At 33.3% G+C, this 24,996-nt stretch overlaps 1 protein-coding gene across 13 annotated transcripts in view; it reads left to right on the forward strand.

The window, feature by feature from the left end:
- NBEA (neurobeachin) overlaps positions 1 to 24,996 on the forward strand; it is a 671,317-nt gene that overhangs the window by 135,338 nt on the left and 510,983 nt on the right. For 11 of the 13 annotated variants that reach the window (XM_070240236.1, XM_070240226.1, XM_070240227.1 and 8 more), the window contains exons 11-13: positions 2,550 to 2,658; positions 12,911 to 13,063; positions 14,702 to 14,870. In XM_070240236.1, coding sequence (XP_070096337.1) covers positions 2,550 to 2,658; positions 12,911 to 13,063; positions 14,702 to 14,870 — 431 coding nt within the window. Of the gene's footprint in view, positions 1 to 228; positions 335 to 2,549; positions 2,659 to 12,910; positions 13,064 to 14,701; positions 14,871 to 24,996 lie in introns of all 13 variants that reach the window. The other 2 variants (XM_070240237.1, XM_070240238.1) reach the window with 1 other exon arrangement.

Raw genomic sequence — 24,996 nt, forward strand, 5'->3', positions numbered from 1 at the left:
CACCAAGTAAAATATTCCTGTGAAAATCTCTTTCTAGGTATTGCTATACTTTTCAAGAGAATGTTCTATGTTGTGTATACTAGTTCTGGCTGACACAGATACTTGCTTTTTGGTTTATCCTGTGTATTTAGATCCTCTACAGATGAACTGATGTGTCTAGACAGGAAGTGGTACGTAGGAGATATAGGAATGGGCTGAAGTATCCTTTATATTTGCCTTTGTATCTAGGGGAGTTGGAAATAGGCAAGAATGGAGAGAAATTTTGTATGGCAGTACACAGAATTTTGCAAGTTTATTGTGAGCCCTGCAGCAATCCGATGCATTTTAGTTACTGGTAAGTTTGTTAAATTATGTTTGAAAATGTACCTCTTCGAAGATGGCCATCTATTTACTATTACATCTACCATGTCAAATATACCTATTTTAAAGATTTTTTGAAAAGATGTGGTATTGCTATTGTATTGGGTTTTAGGTATAAATTAAAAATACTTTTGTTAGTGAATGCATTTGACTTTTCACTTGTCATAGTTAAAATTGAAGTGAAATTAACATTATATGGATAGCATAGTCATGTGTTAAGATTTTAGAATAATAAAATTAATATTTCTGATTTTGTAATGCACCTCCCACTGTATTTAGAAGTCTGAGTTAATTCATTAGATGTTTGAGAAAGAGTAGCACTTCTGACATAAAAGAGTAAGAAAATCCTTGGCATCCTTGTAATTTATATGGTTCCACATAGGAGGGTGATGTATTATAAGAAATACTTCTTTGCATTTTTTCATGGACCATGGGGACCATAGTGAGGCATTTCTAGTCTTTCTTTTTGGCAGTGCTGATGTTTAGGAATCCTGGTCATCTTTCCACCTAAATCGTTAACTCTGGTGTAGGTAAGAATTCTACGAACAGATTAGGAAACTGTGTAACCTCTGTGTAGTAGTTTTCTTATTCTTTTCAAACTTTTAGGCAGAAGTATTATGTGTAATAGTGCTTAAGCAGTTATCTATGAAGTGGCTTTGACTATTGATACAATTTAAAATGGACTAGGTTGCTTAATAGATGTTCTTCTCTACAGAAACATTAAAAAAATCCCAAGGGACTTTTTGGTAGTTGTGTTTTTCTTGTAAAGATTTATCTTTGACTTTAGGACAAAGTGAAAGAATGTCATTGATTTGTAATACTAGTTCACTTTTTTTTTTCCGTGGTTTAAAGATATAGCACCAGTTAATGTAATTGAATTTTAATTTCCTGTAATGAAATAGTTTATTTCCAGATATGGTATATTTTTTTATAGCTGATATCATGTAATCCATTAAAGTATCAGTTTTTATAATAATAATAGTTTTGCTGTTAATGCTTTTTATGAGAATATTTCTGATTTGAACAAGAATAGCCACATTATCAAAGAAACACGTTGTCAATCCTATTCTAACCAGAAGAGCTAGAATAACTTCAGAGAATAGAATAACTTTACATTGATTTGGGCCTTAATAATTTTCAAGTTTTCCTCATTACCAAATTTTCTTAATTTCTTGTAAGAATGAGTACTTGTGCATTTAAAATATATTTAAAATTTGTGGTTTTATTCTTTCTTGTGAATATGAATAGGCAAGGTAGGGTACATTATAAAGCAATGTTAATAGATATTGTTTTAACTGCTGCTGAAGTCTCGCTTAAAGTCATTTATTAAACTGCAGTAAGCATATCCAATGAAGGAATATATATATTCGGAATGGTGTCATGTATCAATTGCTATTGGTTGAAAATTGTTCTGTGTAACTTTGTGAAGTAATATATTATCAAAGCTTAATTCAATGCAATCATTTATTTTTCTTTTGTTTCTTCTTTCATTCAACATACATGTCAAGTGCTTTATCTTTGTCTGGCACATATCTTTGCGTGCTTTTAGGTGTTTGTATATACATTATGTAATTAATTGCCACTTTTCATTTCAATATTACATAAATCATTTATTTTCTCTGCTCTCATGAACTTTCCTGAAGGCATATTTAGACATAAGTAACATGTTGCATATTTCTCTGGATATTTAAAAAAATATATAAATTGTTTCTGAAAAATAGTAGTCTAAATGAAAAGTTTATTTAAAAAATAGGTGTGTTCTTCCAAAGCAATATCGTGTATATATTTAAAATACTGTAAGGTAGCATGTTCTTCAAAAGAATGTTACGATAAACTATTATGGGGAAGTGAAGTATTTCTGGGTGTGTTTCTCATGTTAGATTTACTTGAAGCAGGGAATATATATGTGTATAAATAAACTTTGATGTTTTGCCTTGGGAATATCAAAAAACTACACAGTTATGTTTTGAGATGATATTTTATTTGGAAGAGATAAAACTAGTTTTCCTATGCTTTGGGAAAATACATTCTTGCTTAATATAAGGTATAACAGTCATTGTCAGCAAAACAGAAATTAGATTTGAATATGGTAGTTATCTTTTGGCATAATGAAGTACTGAAATGGAACGCTGTGTTTGTAATCAACATTTGATGATTACATAATGCAATTATCTGTACTTTACATGCAGTGCTACTCTTTTGGCATTCCTGGTTGAACTACTTAAAAGTTCAGTAGCCATGCAAGAGCAGATGCTGGGTGGAAAAGGCTTCTTAGTCATTGGCTACTTACTTGAAAAGGTAAGTGGTATGTATTGATGGTTTTATTGTGTAGCCTTCACAGATGGACAACTGACAATCACTAATTTTATTTTTTCTGTGGTTTCCCTTTCCATTGACTGTGTGTAGACTTTGTTTTTGGCTAATTCACAAACATTTTTGTATTATGCAGTTAGGCATAAGTGTAGATAGTGAACTGAATTGGGTGTTAGAAATCTATATAATTAAGAAATTTTGAGTGAAAATGGAAACTAAAGGAAAATTCTTTCATCTACTTTTATTCAAAGTTGCAGGTCTTTTAATTCTTTTTACTCATTGTTTCTTTGCTATCTTTACATTCAAACTAAATTTCTTAGAAATTTTATCAGTAGTAGTTTAAATGGATTTACTTTTTTGTTTTTGTTTTCTGTTTTAATTATGAGGTAAAAAATCTCCTATTTTGTAGCAGCAGAAACATTATTTTGTGCTTTGTCCCTATTTTTAATGTATTTGAATATTTAAAGTATTTTTCTCTAATCAATACATGGTATAAACAATACAAACTGGATGGTTTAATTTTTCCCAGTTTGTGTCATTTATGTCCTGGTTTTGCTTTAGTCACAGCTGTACTATTATGGTAATCAGTGCTGAATTTCTGAGTATGGTCCCACAAGAGTTTGATTGTATCATATGATTTCCTTTAAAAATTAAAATGAGATTTCATGAATAAAAGTTTTTTTCTCTGAAGAAATATCTATAATCCTCATTAGCTCTCTCAAATCTGTTCTTAGCATTTAACTCTGTAACATCAGCTGTTCTGTAAATGGAACTATTTAAGAAATAATAGAGGCAAGACCTCAACTAGGAGCAATAAACTTATTTCTCCCTTGGGAAATAAAATTGAGAAGACTTTTGGAGATAGTTTTTTCACCTCAGATTGTTCTACATTTGAAATCCTTATAACCTACCTGTCCTTTCTTTGAAACACTCTTTCTTGAAGGATTGGTAATCAAGGAGACATAGATTATTAAGTAGACCTATCATTGGCAGCATTTCTTTATTGAGATAATTTTTTCAGTAACATTATTAAGATGTTCATTAAGACTATTTGGTTTATGTTTTTAATCATGGAGAACTATTTTTCCATATGTATAGTGTTAAGGATTATTTAGAAGATTTGTGTTAAATTAAATTGTACATGAATTAGATACCATGAAATGCCTTTGTAACATTACTGTACATGACAAGATCACTATCAGGAACTACCCCTTGAATATACTTTTCATCTGTTGATTGAGATTTTGTCACATTTTTCTAAAGTGACTATTCTTTTACACTTAAAACTTAGCTTAAAATTAGAAATATTGTGAAAAGACTTCAAGTCAAATAAAAGGCATATTGTTTTTCCTATTTCTCAGAATTAATACCCTTAAAATTGTACTGTCAATTTAGTGAGTATGAAATATTATCTCATTATGGCTTTAATTTGCATTTTTTAAAGATTTTGAATAAGTTTGGACATATTTCCATATATGTTTATTGGAGATCCATTTTTTCTCTTCTTTGAAGTACTTGTTCATATCCTTTGCCATTTTGTATATTCTAGATATTTCATATAAGTGGAATCATAGAATCTTTTCCTTTTGTATCTAGCTTATTTCACTTAGCATAATGTTTAGAAGATTCATCCATGTCGTAGCATGTGTCAGATCTTCATTCCATTTTTGTGGCTGAATAATATTCCATTATAAGCATACGACATTTATTTATTTATCTGTCAGTAAACATTTGTGTTGTTTTCATCTTTTGGCTATTATTAATAATGCTGCTATGAATGTTCATGTGCAAGTTTTTATGTGCACATATGTTTTTGATTCTCTTGGGTAGATACCTATGAATTGATTTGCTGAGTCCTATAGGAACTCTATGTTAACCATTTGAGAAAATGCTAGACTGTTTTCCAAAGTGGCTCTACCATTTTATATCCCCATCAGCAGTGTATGAGGTTTCCAGTTTTTTCCCATCCTTGCCAACAGTTGTTATTGTCTGTCTTTTTTATTCTAGCCATCCTAGTGGTTATGAAATGGCATGTCATTTTTTATTTGCATTTCTGTGATGTCTTATGATGCTGAGCATCTTTTCATGTGCTTTTTGGCTATTTGTATGGAGAAATGTCTGTTCAGAACTTTTGCCTATTTAAAAAAAATGGGACATTTGTCATTTTGTTATTGAGTTGTATGAGTTTTTAATTCTATATATTAGTTCTTTATTAGATATGTGATTTGCAAAGATAGTCTTCCATTCTGTGGATCACATTATGTTTTAACTTGCATTCCCCTCATGACAATTTAAGTTGACCATTTTCATGCATTTAATTCTCCTTTTGGTTATCCTCTTTTGTTAAATACCTATTCAAAGTATTTGCCTTTTATTATTTGGGTTGTCTCTGTCATTTTCTTACTGATTTGTGGAAATTCTGTATATATCCTGAATATGAGTCCTCTCTTGGATGTGTATCGCAAATATCTCTTCCTTTGTGGCTTGCCTTTTCACTCTCTTAATGGTGTTTTTTTGGTGAAGAGAAGTCCTTAATTTTAATATAGGTTAAATTTTCAGTTTCTTTTATAATTTGCCCGTTTTGAATCCTATGTATCCAAAAGCCATGAGACTATTCTGTTTTCTTCTCAAATTTTTTTTTCACTTTTCACACTTAGATTTATAACCCATCTGGAATTGAATTTTGTATATGGTGTGAGATACAAGGTTATATGTAAGATATAAGGGTTTTCTTTTCTGTATATGTATCTAGCTGGCGCAGTACCATTTATTGAAAAGATGGTTTTCTACTTCATTGCAGTGTAATCTTTGCCTCAAATCTGGTGACCATATTTAAATGGGATCACTTAGAGAATCTTATCTATTGTGGGTTTTTTTTTCCTACCTTTGAGGCAGTGTAACACTATCTTAATTTGTGTAGCTTTTTAGTACATCTTGATATTTCATAGTGTGTTATCTAGCTTCATTGTTCTTTAAGATTGCCTTGGCTATTCTTGGGTCTTTGTATTAACATATATATCAGCATTTCAATTTCCACTAAAAAATGCTAGGATTTTCATTTTATTATATTGACATCTTTACATCTGGTACATAGAAATATTATTGGTCTTTGTATTGATTGACCTTTTGTATACCAATCTTGCTATTCCTCTATTAATTCTAGTAGTTTGTAGATTTTTAAAAAAATTTTCTTTGTAGAAGATCATACTGTCTGAGAATGACAATGTTTTTTCCTAATATTTATTTAAAAATTTTTTTTCCTTGTCTTATTGCACTAAGACTTCTAGTATAGAGTCAAGCAGAAGTTATAATAGTGGCCATCCCTATTTTATTCCAGATCTCATGGGCAAAGCTTTTGATAATTAGCCACTGTGTATGATATGTGCTCTAGATTACTTTTTGTAGATTTTTATTTATTTTTATTTATTTATTTATTTTTAAAGTTTGGCAGCTGAGCTAACAACTGTTGCCAATCTTTTTTTTTTTCTTTCTGCTTTTTCTCCCCAAATCCCTCCCGTATATAGTTGTAGATATTTTAGTTGTGGGTCCTTCTAGTTTTAGTATGTGGGGCGCCACCTCAACGTGGCCTGAGTGGTGCCATGTCCGTGCCCAGGATCCGAACTGGCAAAACCCTGGGCGGCCGCAGTGGAGCACACAAACTTAGCCGCTTGGCCACGGGGCCGGCCCCTAGGTTTTTAAATGAAATTAAGAAACTGTATTTCAAGTTTGGTAAGAGTTTTCTTTATCATAAACGGGTGCTGAATTTTATCAAATGCTCTTTCTGCATTATTTGAAATAATTATGATGTCTCAACACTTTTTCTTAGTGAATTACATTAATTGATTTTCAAATGTTAAATCATTCTTATAGTCCTGGAATTCTGTGTAGTCTTAGATCCATCCCCATTCCAGTCTGGCTTTCATCCTTATCCTTCTTTTAAAATGGCTCATGTCAGTAGCACCAATAGCCTTTGTACTCTTAAATCTTGTGGTTCTCAGTCTTCATCTTATTTGACCTGTTAACAACATTTCAGTTTAACCTTCTTTCCTTCCTGAAGTGCTTTCTTCAATTGTATTTTGTGACAGCATTCTTTCTTTGTTTTCTTCCTACTTCCTTGGCCTCCTTTTATTCTCTGCTGGTAGTTCCTCCTCTTCTTTCTGAATTCTAAAGACTGGTATCCTAATGCTTAATTCTGGAAATCTTTCCCTTTTCTGTTTACACTTTATTCTAATTGAGCTTACCATTCCCTTAGCTTTCATTATCCTGTAAATACTAGTTGTTCTCAAATGCATGTCTCCAACCACAACCTCTTCTTTGAACTTCAGTCTCCCATATTCAGCTCCACTTGGATGTCTAATAAGCTTCATAAACCTACATTATCCAAATTGTTACTTTTTATTTTCTTTCTCAGATCTTTCACCCCTCAGTCTTCTCTATCTTATTTAAAAGCATTACCATTCAACAAGTAGTTCATAACAAAAATGTTAATACTTTTTGACTCTTCTTTTTCACGCCCTAAATCTATAGTCTCAGCAAATTATGTTGTCTTAGTATCAAACTGTATTCAGAATCAGTGACTACTTCCTACTTCCTACTCTACTTCTTTCTATGTCCATTGATATCATCTTAGTTCAAACCCTTGGTCGTCTTTCACCATTGGTTACCCATAGTCTGTTTTTCACTTGCAGTCAGACTAGTCCTCCTAAAATGTGCCAGATCCAACTACCCTATCCTTCTCAGAGTAAATTCACAAGTCCCTTATCTCTGACATCATCTCTTACCATTCTCCTGCTTGCTTTTGCTGTTGCAGCCACACTGGCCATACAGAGGCCTTTTTGCCCTTCCCTTAAAAACTAAAATGGTAAGCATGAGCTCATCTCAGAACTTTTGCATTTTCTTTTCACATTGCTTCAATCATTCTTTCTGTTGATATCCACATGGCTTGATTCTACGCTTCATTCAGGGTTTTGCTTATGACACCTTAGAAGTCTTCTCTGATCCCTCTAAGTAGAATAGTAGCTCTTCCTTAATCATCACTGACTGTCTCCCTACTCTGCTAATTTTTTACAGCACCATCCTGACATTCTATTTACTTGTTTATTTTCTGCCTCCTTTCACTAGAATGTAGCCTTCAGCCTCATGAAAGCAGGGACAGTATCTTTTTTTTTCTCACCTTACTGCTGTATCTTCAAGATGTGTCTGCACCTAAGAGAATGCCTGTCTCAATAAATATTTGTTGAACCGAATAAACGAAAAGCACTTATATGCTTGTCTGATTACCTAAAAGGAATACCTGTTTCAGCTTTCTCAGTTGAATGTTCACACTGTTTTATTTTTAAACAATTAGCTGCCAGGCGAGTAGCATAAATAATAAAGGTTCCATTTCTATTTTATCATCAACTAATAACAAGTTAATGATTGTCTCTCAGCTCTATCTTCTTATCTTAGGTGTAAGTTAGTTATCACAGAAGGTAGTCTAATGAGAGGCCTTCTTATTTATCACATTGAGACTGTTTCATGAAAAACTTTTAAGGTATTTTTGTTTTGTTTTATTTTGCCAAAATATGAGTTTGAACAGAACTTAGAGGTTATCTGATGTATTCAATATTTTTGGTTATGGTTAATAAAAAATTTGGTTCAAAGTAACTTCAACATTGAAGAAATATGCTTTCTAATGTGACTGGAAGTCTAGTGTTAGGTGGCTTACAGTCATAGTCCTGGCAGGAAACCCGTGTCACACTCAACTCAGTTAATGAGAAGAGTTTAATACGAGGATCTTTAAAAGGTTGTGTGCGTTGTTAAGGGAAGTCAGCAAGGTTTGAAGAGATGAGAAGAGTGAGCATTTAGCATAATTCAAAGAGTAAGTTATTGTAGTATAGGAGAATTGTACCTGCCTAGATTGTGGTTTTCCATGAAAGAATATAGGATATTGACTGGAAGGGATTAAGCCAGGGAAATAAATAACCCAACTTCATTTTCTTCCTGTCCTCTAATTTCCTGCTGGTGTTTCCAACTAGTCAACTCAACTGGAAGTCAGTAGGTGAGGGAGCCTCCCAAGGCAGCATAGAAATAGGATGGAATATTGGAGAGTGGATTGGTACAGCTTGCAAAACATATCCAGTAAGTGTGGGTTCAGAGTTAGGTTGAGTAACAATTATATCATCAAAGACCCAGGTTTTTCCTGTATCTTTACTTTGCCACCTACAGTGGTGATTTACTCTATAGCTGCTCTCCTTTGTGGCCATAAGAAGGTTGCCAGGTGGACTTGGTGCTATAGGCCTTTATGTCTGAGTGGAGAGAAAGAGAGTTCCTTTCTCCTAATTACTGAACAAGATCCTTCCCTCCAATTTGATTGATCAGCTTAGGTCCTGTTTACTTTGAACCAATAGTTGCCATGAAAATTTTGATGTGGGGTCTCTGAGCTAATCATTTTCTGTCCCTGCCCCCACCCAAACAACTCCAACACACAAGTGATTCATACTGGATTAGACTATTTGGAGCTCAATCTTGGTGTCCTGAGAGGAGTGGAATGAAATGGATATTGAAGATCAACTACTTTATGATGTACTAATTAAAATAATATTTCACAATTTACTTAATACATAATGCATATGCTATATCTATAGAATGGTTTCTGCAATAAAAATGAACATTTCTGGCAATCCATTCCATTTTGGGCTACTTTAAATGTGGGAAAGACTTCTTTTTACTGAGTAGTATAAGTTTTTTACTTATAACATCCATTTCTCCTATTTGGTTTAGTTACTTCTGGATTAGATGTTATAATATAATTGTTTTTTCTAGCTTCTCAGATTCTACTTCCAAATACATTTAGTCACATCTCATATAGTACTTCATACAAATTATGTATTCAGTCACCACGCAAAAGAAATGTCATATAGTTTAAATTCCAGAGCTTGTATTTTATAGATTTATAGCTATAAACTATCAAGTATAAATCTCTTTTTAAAATAATTTCACTTGAGAAAATGAAAGCAAATATCAAAATAAAAAAAATATTGTAAAGCGATCAAAGTAAACATATTAAAACAGAGTTAGATCTCTTCTTTCATCCTCTCCTGTGTTTTGTCTGATCTGTTCTATTCTTTCTCTGTTCTTGAATTTGATATGAATTCAGTTAAACATTTACTGAGGAATTATGGCGGGCGCCAGACAGATAAAAGATGAATGACAGTATCCTTTTTTATATCAGGAAAGAAAGATATGTGAAGAACTAACAGTAATACAAGGCGGAAGGAATAAGTACTACTTATAGGTAAAGGTAACATGCTATTCAAGAGACATTCATTTTATGCCTAGTAGAATTTTGAGTGGGCCAATTAAAAAACACAGTTTCAGAAAAGTATTTCCTAAAGATCAGCTTTAGAATTAAAAACTAATACCCAGCAGCATTAACTGCTATGAAAAAACAACTGACACTTTTTTTTTTAGTACCATGGAAGGCTTCATGTGATACTTATAGCATGTATTTTAATAACGTGGAGCAAGTTAAAAACTTGTTTTCCAACTTACTTCCTCAATTGAATATATTCATAATGGTCAATTTGGTTTTATATCACTTTAGTGTTCTTTATAAACAAATGCCAATTTTTATAGGATAAAATCTGATCTCTGAGAATTTTTGTTTAAGAATAGGATCTGACTTCTATTTCACAGATTTAGGCATAAAAGTAGAAAGTATCAGATAATCTTTTTAAAATCAGTATTACTGAATAAAAATAGAATGTATGAGATAAGCTGTGTAAAATTATATTTAGTGAAGAAGTTGGCTGAAACTTTAAATAACCATGATCTCTTATTTTAATTTTATTCTCCGTCCATGAATAAAATATTTTAGATTTAAGAATATTGTCTTCTTTGTATTAAAGTTCTTTAAAATGAGTACCCAATCTTTGCTTTATTTTTTACTGAAATATTCATTTGTTTTTGTCCCCTTCCCCACCCTTTAATAACAGCTGTTTGTTAGGACCATTTCCTTCATCTTCTTGTAAAATTTTCATGTGAAGTGATGGTGTAAGGCTTGGTTTGAATTTTGGAGGACTGTTGGTTATGTGTAGTCAAAGCATTGGTGTTTTGTGAAATACACAAACCTACTTAATGCCACCTTCTCAGTGAAACCTTCTCTTGACCACCCTTCCCCAAATTTTCTATCCACTCCATGCTTTTTCATGCACTTATTAACATTTAACATGACATGTTTTACCTTTTTAATTTTATTTATTGTATCTCCCTACCTTCTCCTCCCCCTTTAGAATGTAAATTCTATTAGGAAAGGACTTTTTTGAGTTTTGTTAACTGCTCTTTCCACAGTGCCAAGGAGAATCCCTGGCAAATAGTAAGTATTCAACATACTTTTTTCTTGAATGACTAAATGAAAAGTATTCCTGTTAAGGAAAATGTAAAGAAAATGGATGCAAGGGTTTTACAAGTGGAGAGAGTATGATAGAGAAAGCAGGTAAAGCAAACTGGTGTTGTGGAGGTGAAATTGGCCCAAAGAAATACTTTGTTTGGTTCAGTGAAAAGTTTTTTAGTTTTGAATTTTATTTCCTTTAGGTACCTTGAGTAGTCTTCACTACTCTTTATGGTCGCCTACTCTAATTCGTACATTGTTGTTAACTACTTGGATATTGTAATCATTTGAGTTTGTGACCCCTTATGTAGAAGTATGAAAATGTGTGGCATGGTTAGGTCAGATGTATTGAGTGGGTCTTATTATGAGCATGATGCATGTAAGTGAATCATGTAGGAAGTAAAATTGGTAAGACAGTTTAGTCCCTTTTAGACCTTAATCATCCTATTCTGATATTTTAGACTTCAATCGGTGGATACTGGAGATTAAGGTGCCATATGACCTATGCTTGAGGGTTGAGTGATAGGTGATTCTTTACTCTAGGGAGGATGGTGATACTACAAAAAGAATCACTAGATGAGGAAGAAAGGATTTGTGTAGGAAGATGTATTTTTTGACATTTGAGTTTGAATTATTACCTTTTATGAACAGCATTTCCTCTATAATATTTTCATCTGAAATTATACTCTAGGGTAGCAGTGTCCAATTAAAATACAATGCAAGCCTTATATGCTATTTAAAATTTTCTAGTAAAAAGGAGTAGGTGAAATTAATCTTAATAGTGTATTTTATTTAAACTAGTATATCCAAAATATTATCAGTTCAACATATACTCAATTAAAAAAAGGAATAGATATTTTGCATTATTTTTTCCATTCTAAACTTTGAAAATCCAGTGTGTGCATACTTACAGCACATATCACTTAGGACTGGCCACATTTCAGGGGCTCAGTAGCCACATATGGCTAGTGGCTGGCTACTGTATGGGAAGTGCAGCTTTAAGGTTTGGTTTGAATTTTGGAAGGTCTATCCTTTACCTAAATACCATTGGTAATAGGTTATGTATTGGTAATGGCAGTTGAAAATTCTTGATGGGAGTACTCAGAATAGGGATAATGTTATATGAAGCTGTGGAAGCATAAAATATCATCCAGGCAGAGAGTAATTCTGAAGAGAGTAATCTTCAGCTGTTTGCATTCTTTTAAGCAAAGAACACTAAGGAGTAATCTGAGGGTCATGAAAGCCACCTGAGGATAGTATTTCCAGGAAAGTGAGATCTGCTTTTCAAATACTGTGGATAGGTCAGAAATGTTTATGCTAAGCAAGATATATTCCATTTGTCATTCTGCAACTCATTTTTGACTTTTTGAAAGAAAAGATGCAGCAGAATGGTAGCGTCAATTTCTTTTCACTTTGGTTTGAAGCTAGTGAAAGCACTTCTTTTTCCGAACATCTTTGTATGTGTGTACATTCTCATGACAGTAATTGTACTCCATTTTAATTTTCTTTGTCTAAGGTCTCTTCTTGTTAGTAAATTACTACAAAACTGGAATTAAACCATTCTTATTCATAATTTATTTCTTCAGCTTTAGTTGAGAGTGGCATTATTTAGGCTGTTATTTATCTGCAGTTGTCCTGGAAAAGACTTTAGATAACAAACTGTTGATTAGAGAATTATCTTAAAATTCTAGGTTTCTAAATATAATTAAATTTTGAATAGCAGAGGAAATAATTAAAATATATTTTATATTTATGGTATTAGAGATAGCATATGAAAAATTCGTATGTACTTATTCTCAGTCAGTGATTTTACCATTTGCTAATCTGGATATTTTTAGCTTGAATTTCTGTTTCATTTTTCTTTAGTCATCACGAGTTCATATAACTAGAGCTGTCCTGGAGCAGTTTTTATCCTTCGCAAAGTACCTTGATGGATTATCTCATGGGGCACCTTTGCTGAAGCAGCTTTGTGATCACATTTTATTCAACCCAGCCATCTGGATACATACACCTGCAAAGGTATACATTTTTATTGTCATTTATTTTATTTCAATGTAATATTATAGTTATTGAATCTAAACTATCTAGTAGAAAATATTTGGATTTCTCAGCTTATTTTATAGTCAGTCCAAAGAAGTTGTACTATGCAGTATCAGAAATCAAAATATTAAATATGTAAATATTGAAATAAACTATAGTTAAAAATGAAGCTGCCTTTTGGAGTGATGAGAAAGTTCTGGAACTAGATAATGGTAATGATTGTGGGAAAAAAGAAAAGTTGAAGCCCTACTTCTTACCCTTCACAAGGGTGAACCACACTTAGATTTGACTTAAATTTGAAAGGTGAAACTATAAAACTAACAGGAGAAATTGTTGAAGGATACCTTTGCAATTTGGGGATAGCCAAAAACTTCTTAAATAAGACCTTCAAAACTTTTCTCCTTAGGGAGGAAAATTAATGTATTTGATGATATCAAAATTAAAGATTTTGTTAAATGGTCTTCATAGATAATGTTAATAAATAGATAATAAAGTAGGAGGTGCTTTTTACACTGTCAAAAATTATTGGGACAAGTGAGAAATGTTGAATATGAACCTTAAATTAGACACTAGTGTCATATAAATTTTATTGAGTGGGGGAATGGTATTATGATCTGTGTAGGAGAATGTCCTTGTTCTTAGGAGGTTTATGCTGAAATACTTAGTGGTGAAGTGTCTGAATACCAGCAACTTACTTTCATACGTTTAACCAATATATTTATATATCTATAATATCAAAGAGAGAAATAAAGCAAATGTGGAAAACTATTAACAATTGGTACTTCTATTATGATATTCATGTAATTTTTTGTTTGATATTTTTCAAAATAAAAATTTGGAGAAAAAGGCAGTAAAGTAACATTTACAATATACAAGGAAGACATTTTTTTCTAGATGTCAAACTAAATTTTTATTATTTTAAATTCTTGAATTTAGTTCTGTTATAGGCTAGTGGAAATAAATAATGATGAATATTTTTCATGAATTTGAGCTGCCTTTTACAATTTTCAATCTTCCGCATAACTTTGATTAAATGATGTTTAAGTTCTAATTTTTATTATGGCTTATCATGTTAATTGTGCTAAACTCAAACCTGAAGTTTAAATAAGGTGTGTAAACTTGTCATCTCTATGCTTACATGGTTAGATTCTGATACTGTGGCAATAGATTAAAAAAATGTGAAATTACAAGAACTTTTCGGATGTATGACAACAATATATTTTTTTTCCAAATATGATATAGCTGACTGATATTAATTCTCTTCCTCTGAGCTGCTGAAATGTACTTTGATTATGGACTTTGTTTGATTTTTAAGTAATTTGATCTTCATATCAGATTCTTTCAATAGAATTATTGAATCATTTAAAATTATTTCATTGTTAATAGGTATTAGATAACCTTTATTAAAATAAATGTTATTAGAATGTCTTGATTGCAGGTTATTTTCCTTTTAAAATATAAATAATATTTAATAACTAGTTATTTTTAACCACAATAAATAGTCTTTTCTTGGCCTTTAATAATTTGCATTTAAATTAGAATAGAATGTGTATTTATGATATAAGCACTTGAGGCATTTTAAATTTATTTTAATGCTCTGTTAATATTTTGTGTTAGGTTCAGCTTTCCCTATACACTTACTTGTCTGCTGAGTTTATTGGAACTGCTACCATTTACACCACCATACGCAGAGTAGGAACAGTATTACAGCTAATGCACACATTAAAATATTACTACTGGGTCATTAATCCCGCTGACAGTAGTGGCATTACACCTAAGGGATTAGGTAAGTACAGCACTCCCACTATGTTACACTGTACTATGATTGTCCTATATACTGAGTACTATTATGGTGAACAGACGTGCGTGGTTATGAAATTATCACTGAACTATTGTCTTTCTTATATAGTATACCACTATATTGAGAAATTTCCATGGTAAGGGAGAAGTTTATAGCTTTGAAGCATTAAGTTATTTTTGGAATAAAGGGAGGTAGAAATAAATAATATTTTACCTTTTAGCCTCAATGCTTGTTGTGATTCAGCAAGATATATTCATAATATTCAAAACAGGTGAATGAGGGACTGTCCCTGTGGCATAGTGGTTAAGTTCACACACTCTGCTTCAGTGGCCTGAGTTCACCAGTTCGGATCCCTGGCACGAACGTATGGACCACTTATCCAGCCATGCTGTGGGAGGCATCCCACATATAAAATAGAGGAAGATGGGCACAGGTGTCAGCTCAGGGCCAGTCTTCCCCCCCACCCCCGAAAAAAAACCCCACAGATGAATGACATTGGTCATGGCCTCTGTGTTTTATATAGTTGTTTTGAAATTGTCGCTTTTCTTTATTTTTTTCCCCAAACTTCACCATTTATTCCAAGTGTAGTAGAAACTTATTCTTCACTGCATTATGTTTTAAAAATATTGCCAATTTTCCTAATTATATAAAAATACATACTCAGAAAATAATAGAAGAAAAAAGTTATTCATAACCCAAATCCGAGGAATAATTACTGTTACAAGTATGGTGTGTCTTCTTCCACTATTTCTCAGTTCATAATTATGTAAAATATTTAAACTCTTTTACAGAATTGTGTTTCTTTACAGTTTCTTATTTTGTTTTTTTCTTAGCTTACATAGTAATCTAAGAAGTTATACCATTTCCTTGTTTCTAAAGTTTTGATTCTGTAAATAATACAGTGATCTATTCCTTTATATATATTCACTCACCTCCATCGTTGATTTGTTTAGAATTACTGACAAGGGGTCTCATGATAAATACTGTCCATTTTTTCAGAAATATTGCACTAGTTTACACTTTCATCAATAGTATGTTAAGGTGCTTTTTTTCAGCATACTCACAGTAGCTTTGAAAATTATCATTTTGTAAAAATCTTTTTGATAGGAAAAATAGCATTTCATTTTTTAAATGTTCATTTATTAGCTTTTATGACTTTTATTTTATTGGTGGGACTCTGAAAATTGTGTTGTTTGTACTCAGATCTCTTATTCTGTCATATATGGCTTTTTCCATTGCTTTTAAACTTGCAATGCCTAAAATTTATTGCATACTCATCATGAGTTGGAATCCATACAAAGCACTTTACATGTTAGTTTTGTTGAATCATTTTTATGTAATGTAATTATATAGACATATTTACATGTACACATAGGACTATATCTATATATAACTAGGTTGTTAATATCACTCTCATTTTGCAGATTAGGAATCTTTGAGTTGATACAAAGAGGCAGACCTAAAACCTGGGTCGTGTCTATCTCTCAGAGCCCTTGTTTTTAAACACTACACTCTGTTAGAGTGCACTCTAGGCAAATCATACATTTACACATATTCATTTCTGCTTCAAAAATTAATTTCTAATTTATGGAAAAGTTGCAAGAATTGTACAAAGAATTCTCATATACCCCAACCATATTTCCCAATATTTTGTGTTTTACCACATAGACTTTACCATTCTATTTTTATGTAAATATAAACACACATATACATGTGCATATTTTTCTGAATCAATTGAGAATAAATTGTAGATATGATGCCCTATTACTCCTAGATACTTTACTGTTTATTTTCTAAAATGTAAGGGCACTCTCTTAGGTGACTAATGGCAACCATTAAAATCAGATAATTAACATTAATATAGTACTATCATCTAATCCAAAGATCACTTTCAAACTTAACCAATTATCCCAATGATATCTTCTTAGGGAAAAGAAACCCCAAACCTTTCTTTTTTCCCTGAATCCCAGTCAAAGATCATGTATTGCATTTAGTTGCCTTGTTACTTTAATGTTCTTCAATGTAGAATCATTCTTTTAATATTTCCATGTCTTACATGACCTTGACATTTTTGAAGAATACAGGCAGTTACTTTCTAGAATGTCCCTTAATTTGGATTTGGTTGATATTTACTCATGTGATTCAGGTTTGTCATTTTGGAAGGAGTCATATGGTAGTCATGCCAGTTCTGTCTCATTGTTATCATGTCAGGAGGCACACGATGTTGAGTTGTCTTAGTAGTGAGGTTAACTTTGATTATTTGGTTAAGGTGGTGCCTGCCCACATTCTTTATTGTAAAATTTCTACTTTCTCTTTCATAATAATAAGTATTTGATGGAGAAATACATTGAGACTACGTAAATATCTTGTTTTTCAGCGAACTTTCACCCACTGGTTTTAGTTCATTGATGACTCCTCTCAGAATTGATCTTTACTGTAATGGCTGGCAAGTCACCATATTTTCTAAGATGTTTATTCGTTTGAATTTTACTTTGAGGAAAAACTTGTTTTTCTCATCCATTTATTCCATTTTTTTATATCAGTATGAATTTCATGTATTCCTGTCTCATTGAGTGTGTTATATAATCACTTGACACAATTTCTCTGTGAAGGACCAAGCAGTAAATATTTTAGGCTTAGTGAATGATAAGGTCTCTATTGCAAGTAGTCAGTTCTGCTGTTGAATGGCAAAAACAGCCATAGACATACTTAAATGTTTGGGTGTGATATCTTCCAGTGAAACAGGTGGCTTGATGGATTTAACCCAAAGGCTATTACATGAGTTGTCATCATTATTTATTTTGATGTTCAAATTATCTCAGGTTTGGCTATTAGAGCCCCTTCATATGAGTTCTTGGGTCTTTAAGACAAATGTCTGTAATTTTGTACTATTTCCTTGCTTTCTGGCACAAGATGTTTTTGGTTCATTTTATACTTTCCTTATCCCAGTCCTGGAATCACCCACTTCTCCAAGGAGTCCTGGTTTGTTTTGGTAGATATGGTTTTTAGAAGCAAAGATCTGGGTGTTAGATGTACATCTTGTGCTTATTGCTTTTTGGGTGTCATTGCATCTAGGCATTCTTGTTAGACAGATTAGGAACGGTAGGTTTATATATAGATATATATATGTATTTGCATATGTCTCAACTGATCTAAAGACATAGTCAAGAATAGTCAAAGGAAAGTAGAAGAGTATTTCTTTTCCTTTTTTTTCCTTCAGTGAATTGCACACTTTATTCAAGAATTTTTTTTTAACTTTTTCTGTCTTTGAGCTATAATTGACATATAACATTATATTAGTTTCAGGTATAATATATGATTTGATATTTGTATATGTTCACCATACATAGCTAAAAAAATTTTTTATTGTGATGAGATTTTAAGATTTACTCTCTTAGCAACTTTCAAATATGCAATACAGTATTATTAACTATAGTCACCATGCTATACATTGCATCCCAAGGACTTATTGTTTCTTTTTATCTATGGTTTAATTTATTCTTTTTAATCTATATTTTTATTAATTTCTTCTTTTTAACTCTTTTTAATTGAAATTTCTTTCCTTATTTTTTTTGAGGAAGATTAGCCCTGAGCTAACATCTGCCAGCAGTCCTCCTCTTTTTGCTGAGGAACATTGGCCCTGAGCTAACATCTATGCCCATCTTCCTCTATTTTATAGGTGGGGCGCCTGCCAGAGCATGGCTTGATAACTGGTGCATAGGTCCACACCCGGGATGTGAACTGGTGAGCCCCAGGTCACTGAAGCAGAGCCTGTGAACTTAATGGCTATGCCACCAGGCAGACCCCTTAATTGCACTTTTTAATTGATCTGAAATTAATTTTGTTATTTAGTGGAATGTGAGGTTCTGAAATATATAGTTTTCTAAATTACAACATTTTTTTCATATCATTTTGAACTCAAATACTTTCTTTTAGGGACACTCTAAAGATAATTTGAGCTACTACACTAGCTTTTCAAAGAAGTATTATTCATGTGTCATCACTCACCTAGAAAAGTAGGATCTTTTTGCTTTGAGTCTGAGTTAACACTTTTGCCTCTTAATTATTACAGATAGTTCACTGTAAAAACATTTATTTATATTAAAAATATCATAATAATACATGACCTTGGTAGCAAGTGAGATAATTTAAAGGTTTATGAATAAAAAGTTAATACTCTCCCAAAGACTTTTATCACCAGCTTCATGGCTGATGCTGTTCCTTTAGTCTGTCCCCTGAAGATACAACCAAAAGGATATTCATTAACCAACAAGGACATCAACACAGCACAATAGGACGTCTGAGAGATCAACACAGCCAAATGTCTGAAGGTGGGGGTACTGGATCCCTGGGAAGGACTGGAAGGAGGTGAGAGGATCTCCTCCCACTCCAAATGGCAGTGATCTAGGGTGTGGGATCTCACACAGAGGCTGTCACACAACTCTAACAGGAGACAGGGGAATAGGTGGGACTCTGCAGGAATGCTTTCACTTTTGGAGTTGGTTCCTAGCCCACAGGAAAGCTCCACAATGAGGTGGCTCAGCCTCCACATAGATACTCCCACCAAACCCAGCAGCCCAGGCAGGCCAGCAGTGAGTGCTGAGCATACTTGGACGTGAAAGAAAGCACCTCCACTCCCCACTGCCTCCCCCTGCCTGGTGCACCAGCTTGGCCAGTTGGCCAGAGCAGTGGATCTACACCAGAGTACAGCTGTGCCTGTGCATGTGACCCGCCAAGCATGGTAGCCAGCAGGTAAATGCAGACCAGCCCTATCAGCACAACTTCCAGCAGACATGGTGAATTCAGAAAACACAGCTTCTGCCACCCCAGTGGTGGCAGGTGGAATCTGTGACCAGATACAACCAACCACTATGCACCAGCAAAGGTCCACTTCATCGAACACCATGATGAAATACATTAACACTTCAGACCAGAAGGAAAATGACAAGACAGAAAGCAATCCTGAAGTCACAGAAATTTGCAATCTAAATGACAGATAATTCAAAATAATCATCATCAAGAAACTCAAAGAGTTAACAAGAAAACTAAGAAAAACTGTTAAATGAACTCAGGAATAAAATTAATGAGCAGAAGGTATTCTTCTTAAAAGAGATTGAAACTCTAAAAAAAAAAACAAACAGAAGTGCTGGAGATGAAGAGCACAATTAATAAGATAAAAATCAATTTGGAAACCATACAAAACAGAACTGACATTTGGAGGACAGAATTAGTAATTTAGAGGACAGAAATATAGAAATGCTTCAGGTGGAAGAGGAGAGAGAACTAAGACTAAAAAAGAAAATAAATTCTCTGAGAAATATCCAACACAGTTAGGAAATGTAACATAAAGATTATACATATTCTAGAGGGAGAAAGGTGCAGAGAGCTTCTTCAAGAAATACTAGCTGAGAACTTTCCCAAACCTAGAGAATGAACTGGAATTACAAGTAAATGAAGCCAATAAAGCACATAATTTGAAAAATGCAAGAAGACCTTCTCCAAGGCATATGTTAGTTAAACTGGCAAAAGTCAATGACAAAGAAAAAATATTAAAGGCAGCAAGACAGAAGGGAATCTACAAAGGAAACTCTATCAAGCTTTCAGTAGACTTCTCAGCAGAAACCTTATAGGCCACCTGAGAGTGAATTGATATATTCAAAATACTGAAAGACAAAGACTTTCAGGCAAGAGTCTCTATCCAGCAAAACTATCCTTCAAAATGATGGAGAAAAAAACTTTCCCAAATGAACAAAAGCTGAGGGAGTTCTTCACCATGAGACCCCACCCTAAAAGAAATGATCAAGAATGCCCTCATACCAGATTAAAAAGGAAAAGGTTTACAAAGCCTTGAGCAAGGAGAGAAATAGAGAAAATCAGAAAATTGCAACTCTCTGTTAGAACAGGTTAGCAACCACTTAATTATAACGTTAAAGATAGAGAGAAGGAAAGCATCAAAGATAAGTATAGAAACTTCAGTTTAATCACAAACTCACAACACAAAACAGAATAATTTGTGACAACTTAGACGAAAAAGAGGACAGAGATGGAATCTACTTAGGCTGATGGAGATAAGAGGCTATCAGAAAATGGGCTATCTCATCTATGATATCTTTTTACGCAAACCTCATAGTAACCACTAAACAAAAAATCAGAACAGAGATGCAAGTGATGAAAAAAGATAAAAGTGAAAAAGCCATCATAGAAAATCACCAAACTAAAATGGCAGTCAGAAATGCACAGGAAGAGAAACAAGGGAAATATAGAACAACCAGAAAACAAGAAATAAAATGGCAATATTAAGCCCTCGTATATCAATACTCTACACGTAAATGGATTGAATTCTCCATTCAAAAGACACAGAGTGGCTGGATGGATTAAAAAGCAAGACCCAACAATATGCTGTCTACAGGAAACGCATCATAGCTCTAGAAACAAACAGGCTCAGAGTGAAGGGATGAAAGATGATACTCCAAGGAATAGCAAACAAAAGAATGCAGGTGTTGCCATACTTATATCAGACCAAGCAGATTTCAAGATAAAAATGACAATGAAAGAGAAAGAGGGGAAGTATGTAATGATAAAAGTGACATTCGACCCAGAGGACATAACACTTATGAATATGTATGCCCCTAACACAGGAGTGCCAAAGTACATAAGGCAACTATTAACAGACCTATTAAAGGCAGAAATTAACAGCAACACAATAATAGTAGGGGACCTCAACACCCCACTTAGATCAATGGATAGATCATACAGACAGAAAGTCAACAAGGAAATAATGGAATTAAATGAAAAATTAGACTAGATGGACTTAATAGATATATATATAGAACACTCCATCAAAAACCAACAGCATACATAATCTTCTCAAGTGCACATGGACCATTCTCAAAGATAGACCATATAGTGGGAAGCAAGGCAAGCCTCAATAAATCTAAGAAGATTCAAATCATATCAAGCATCTTTTCTCACCATAATGCTAGGAAACTAGAAATCCACTATAAGAAAAAAGCATGGAAAGTGACAAATATGTGGAGACTAAACAACATGCTACTGAACAACCATTGGATCAATCAAAAAATCAAAGGAGAAATTAAAAAATGTCTGGAGACAAATTAAAATGGAAGTAAATCATACTCACTCTTATGGGATGCAGCAAAAGCGATTCTAAGAGAGAAATTCATAGCAATACAGGCCCACCTCAAAAAACAAGAAAAGTATCAAAGAGTAATCTTAAACTACACCTAACAGAAGCAAAAAACAAACAGAGCCCAAAGTCAGTAGAAGGAGGTAAATAATAGAAATTAGAGTGGAAGTAAATGAAATTGAAACAAAAAAATGCTAGAAAGGATCAATGCAACAAAGAGCTGGTTCTTTGAGAAGATAAACACAATTGACAAACCCTTTAGCCAGACTCAGTAAGAAAAAAAGAGAAAGTTTCAAATAAATAAGATTAGAAATGACAGAGGAGAAATTATAATGGATATAACAGAAATGCAGAGGATGATAAGAGAATACTATGGAAAACTATATGCCAACAAATTGGATAACCTAGAAGAAGTACATAAATTCTTAGAATCATACAGCCTCCCAAAACTGAATTAAGAAGCGTTGGAGAATCTGAATAGACCAGTCCCAAGTAAAGAGATTGAGACAGTAATCAAAAACCTCTCCAAAAACAAAAGTCCAGGACCAGATGGCTTCTCTGGAGAATTCTAGCAAAGGTTCAAAGAACATTTATTATCTATCCTTCTCAAACTATTCCAAAAAATTGAAAGAGATGGATTGCTTCCTAACTCATTCTGTGAGGCCAACATCACCCTGATCCTAAAACCTGACAAAGTCAACACAAAGAAGAAAAGTTATAGACCAATATTGCTGATGAACATAGATGCAAAAATCCTCAACAAAATGTTGGGAAATTGAATTCAACAATACATTAAGAGGATCATACACCATGATCAAGTGGGATTTATACTAGGGATACAGGGATGGTTCAACATCCATAAATCAATCAACATGAGGAATAAAAATAACATGATCATCTCAGTAGATGCAGAGAAAGTGTTTGGCAAGCTCCAACATCCATTTATGATAAAGACTTGCAGCAAAATGAGTACAGAAGGAGAGTACCTCAACATAATAAAGCCCATGTATGACAAACCTGCAGCCAACATTACACACAATGGTGAAAAACTAAGAGCCATCTCTCTGAGAACAGGAACAAGACAAGTGTGCCCACTCTCACCTCTCTTATTCAACACAGTACTGGCAGTTTTGGCTAGAGCAATTAGGCAAGAAAAAGAAATGTAACATATCCAAATTCACAGGGAGCCCACATAGGCAATGAAGAAGTGAAACTCTCACTGTTTTCATACAAATTGATTCTATATATAGAAAACCCTAAAGAGTTCATCAGAAAACTATTAGAAATAATCAAGTACAACAAAGTGGCAGTGTGCAGAATCAACTTATAATAATCAATTGCATTTCTATACCGTAATAGCAAACTAACAGAAAGAGAACTCAAGGATACAATCCCATTTACAGTCGCAACAAATAGAATAAAATATCTAGGAACAAATGTAAACAAGGAGGTGAAATATCTATACACTGAAGACTATAAGACATTGAAAGAAATCGAGGATAACATAAAGAAATGGAAGGATATTCCATGCACATGGATTGGTAAAATAAATGTAGTTAAAATGTCCATATTGCCCAAAGCAATCTACAGATCCAGTGCAATCCCAATCAAAATCCCAATGACTTTCTTCATGGAAATAGAACAAAGAATCCCAGAATTTATATGGAACAACAAAAGACCTCAAATAGCAAAAGCAATCCTGAGAACAAAGAACAAAGCTGGAGGCATCACAATCCCTGACTTCAAAATATACTACAAACCCATAGTAATCAAAACAGCATGGTACTAGTACAAAAACAGACATGCAGATCAATGGAACGGAATTGAAAGCCCAGAAATAAAACCACACATCTATGGACAGCTAATCTTCAACAAAGGAGCCAAAAACATACAATGGAGAATGGAAAGTTTCTTCAATAAATGGTGTTGGGAAAAATGAACAGCCACATGCGAAAGAATGAAAGTAGACCATTATTTTACAACATACACAAAAATTAACTCAAAATGAATTAAAGACTTGAATGTAAGACCTGAAACCATAAAATTCCTAGAAGAAAATATAGGCATTACACTGTTTGACATTGGTCTTTAAGCAGCGTGTTTTCGAATAACATGTCCACTCAAGCATGGGAAACAAAAGAAAAAATAAATAAATGGGATTACATCAGACTAAAGAGCTTCTGCAAGGCAAAGGAAATGGTGAACAAAATGAAAAGACAACCCACCAACTGGGAGAATATATTTGCAAATCATATCTCTGACAAGGGGTTAATCTCCAAAGTATATGAAGAACTCAACAGCAAAAAAGCATCTACCTGATCAAAAAATAGGCAGAGGATATGAACTGACATTTTCCAAAGAAGACATACAGGTGGCCAACAGGCACATGAAAAGATGTTCAACATCACTAATCATTAGGGAAATGCAAGTCAAAACTACAATAAGATATCACCGTACATCTGTTAGAATGGCTATGATTACGAAGACAAAAAATAACAAATGTTGGAGAGGATCTAAAGAAAAGGCACCCCTGATAGACTGCTGTTGGGAATGCAAGCTAGTGCAGCCACTGTGGAAAACAGTATGGAGATTTCTCAAAAAATTAAAAGTAGAAATACCATATTACCCAGCTATCCCGCTACTGGGTATTTATCCAAAAACTTGATATCAACAATTCAAATTGTCTTATGCACTACTGTGTTCATTGCAGTGTTATTCATGATAAGCAAGATGTGGAAGAAACCCAAGTGCGCATCAACTGAGGAATGGATAAAGAAAATGTGGTGTATGTATATACAATGGAATACTACTCAGCCGTAAAAACAGACAAAATCATCCCATTTGCAACAACATGGATGGACCTTGAGGGTATGATGTTAAGCAAAATAAGCCAGACAGAGAAAGGCAAACATAACATGATTTCACTCATGTGGAAGATAAACAAACACATGGACAAAGAGAATA

This window comes from Equus caballus, chromosome 17, assembly GCF_041296265.1.
Source record: "Equus caballus isolate H_3958 breed thoroughbred chromosome 17, TB-T2T, whole genome shotgun sequence".
Lineage (NCBI taxonomy): Eukaryota > Metazoa > Chordata > Mammalia > Perissodactyla > Equidae > Equus > Equus caballus.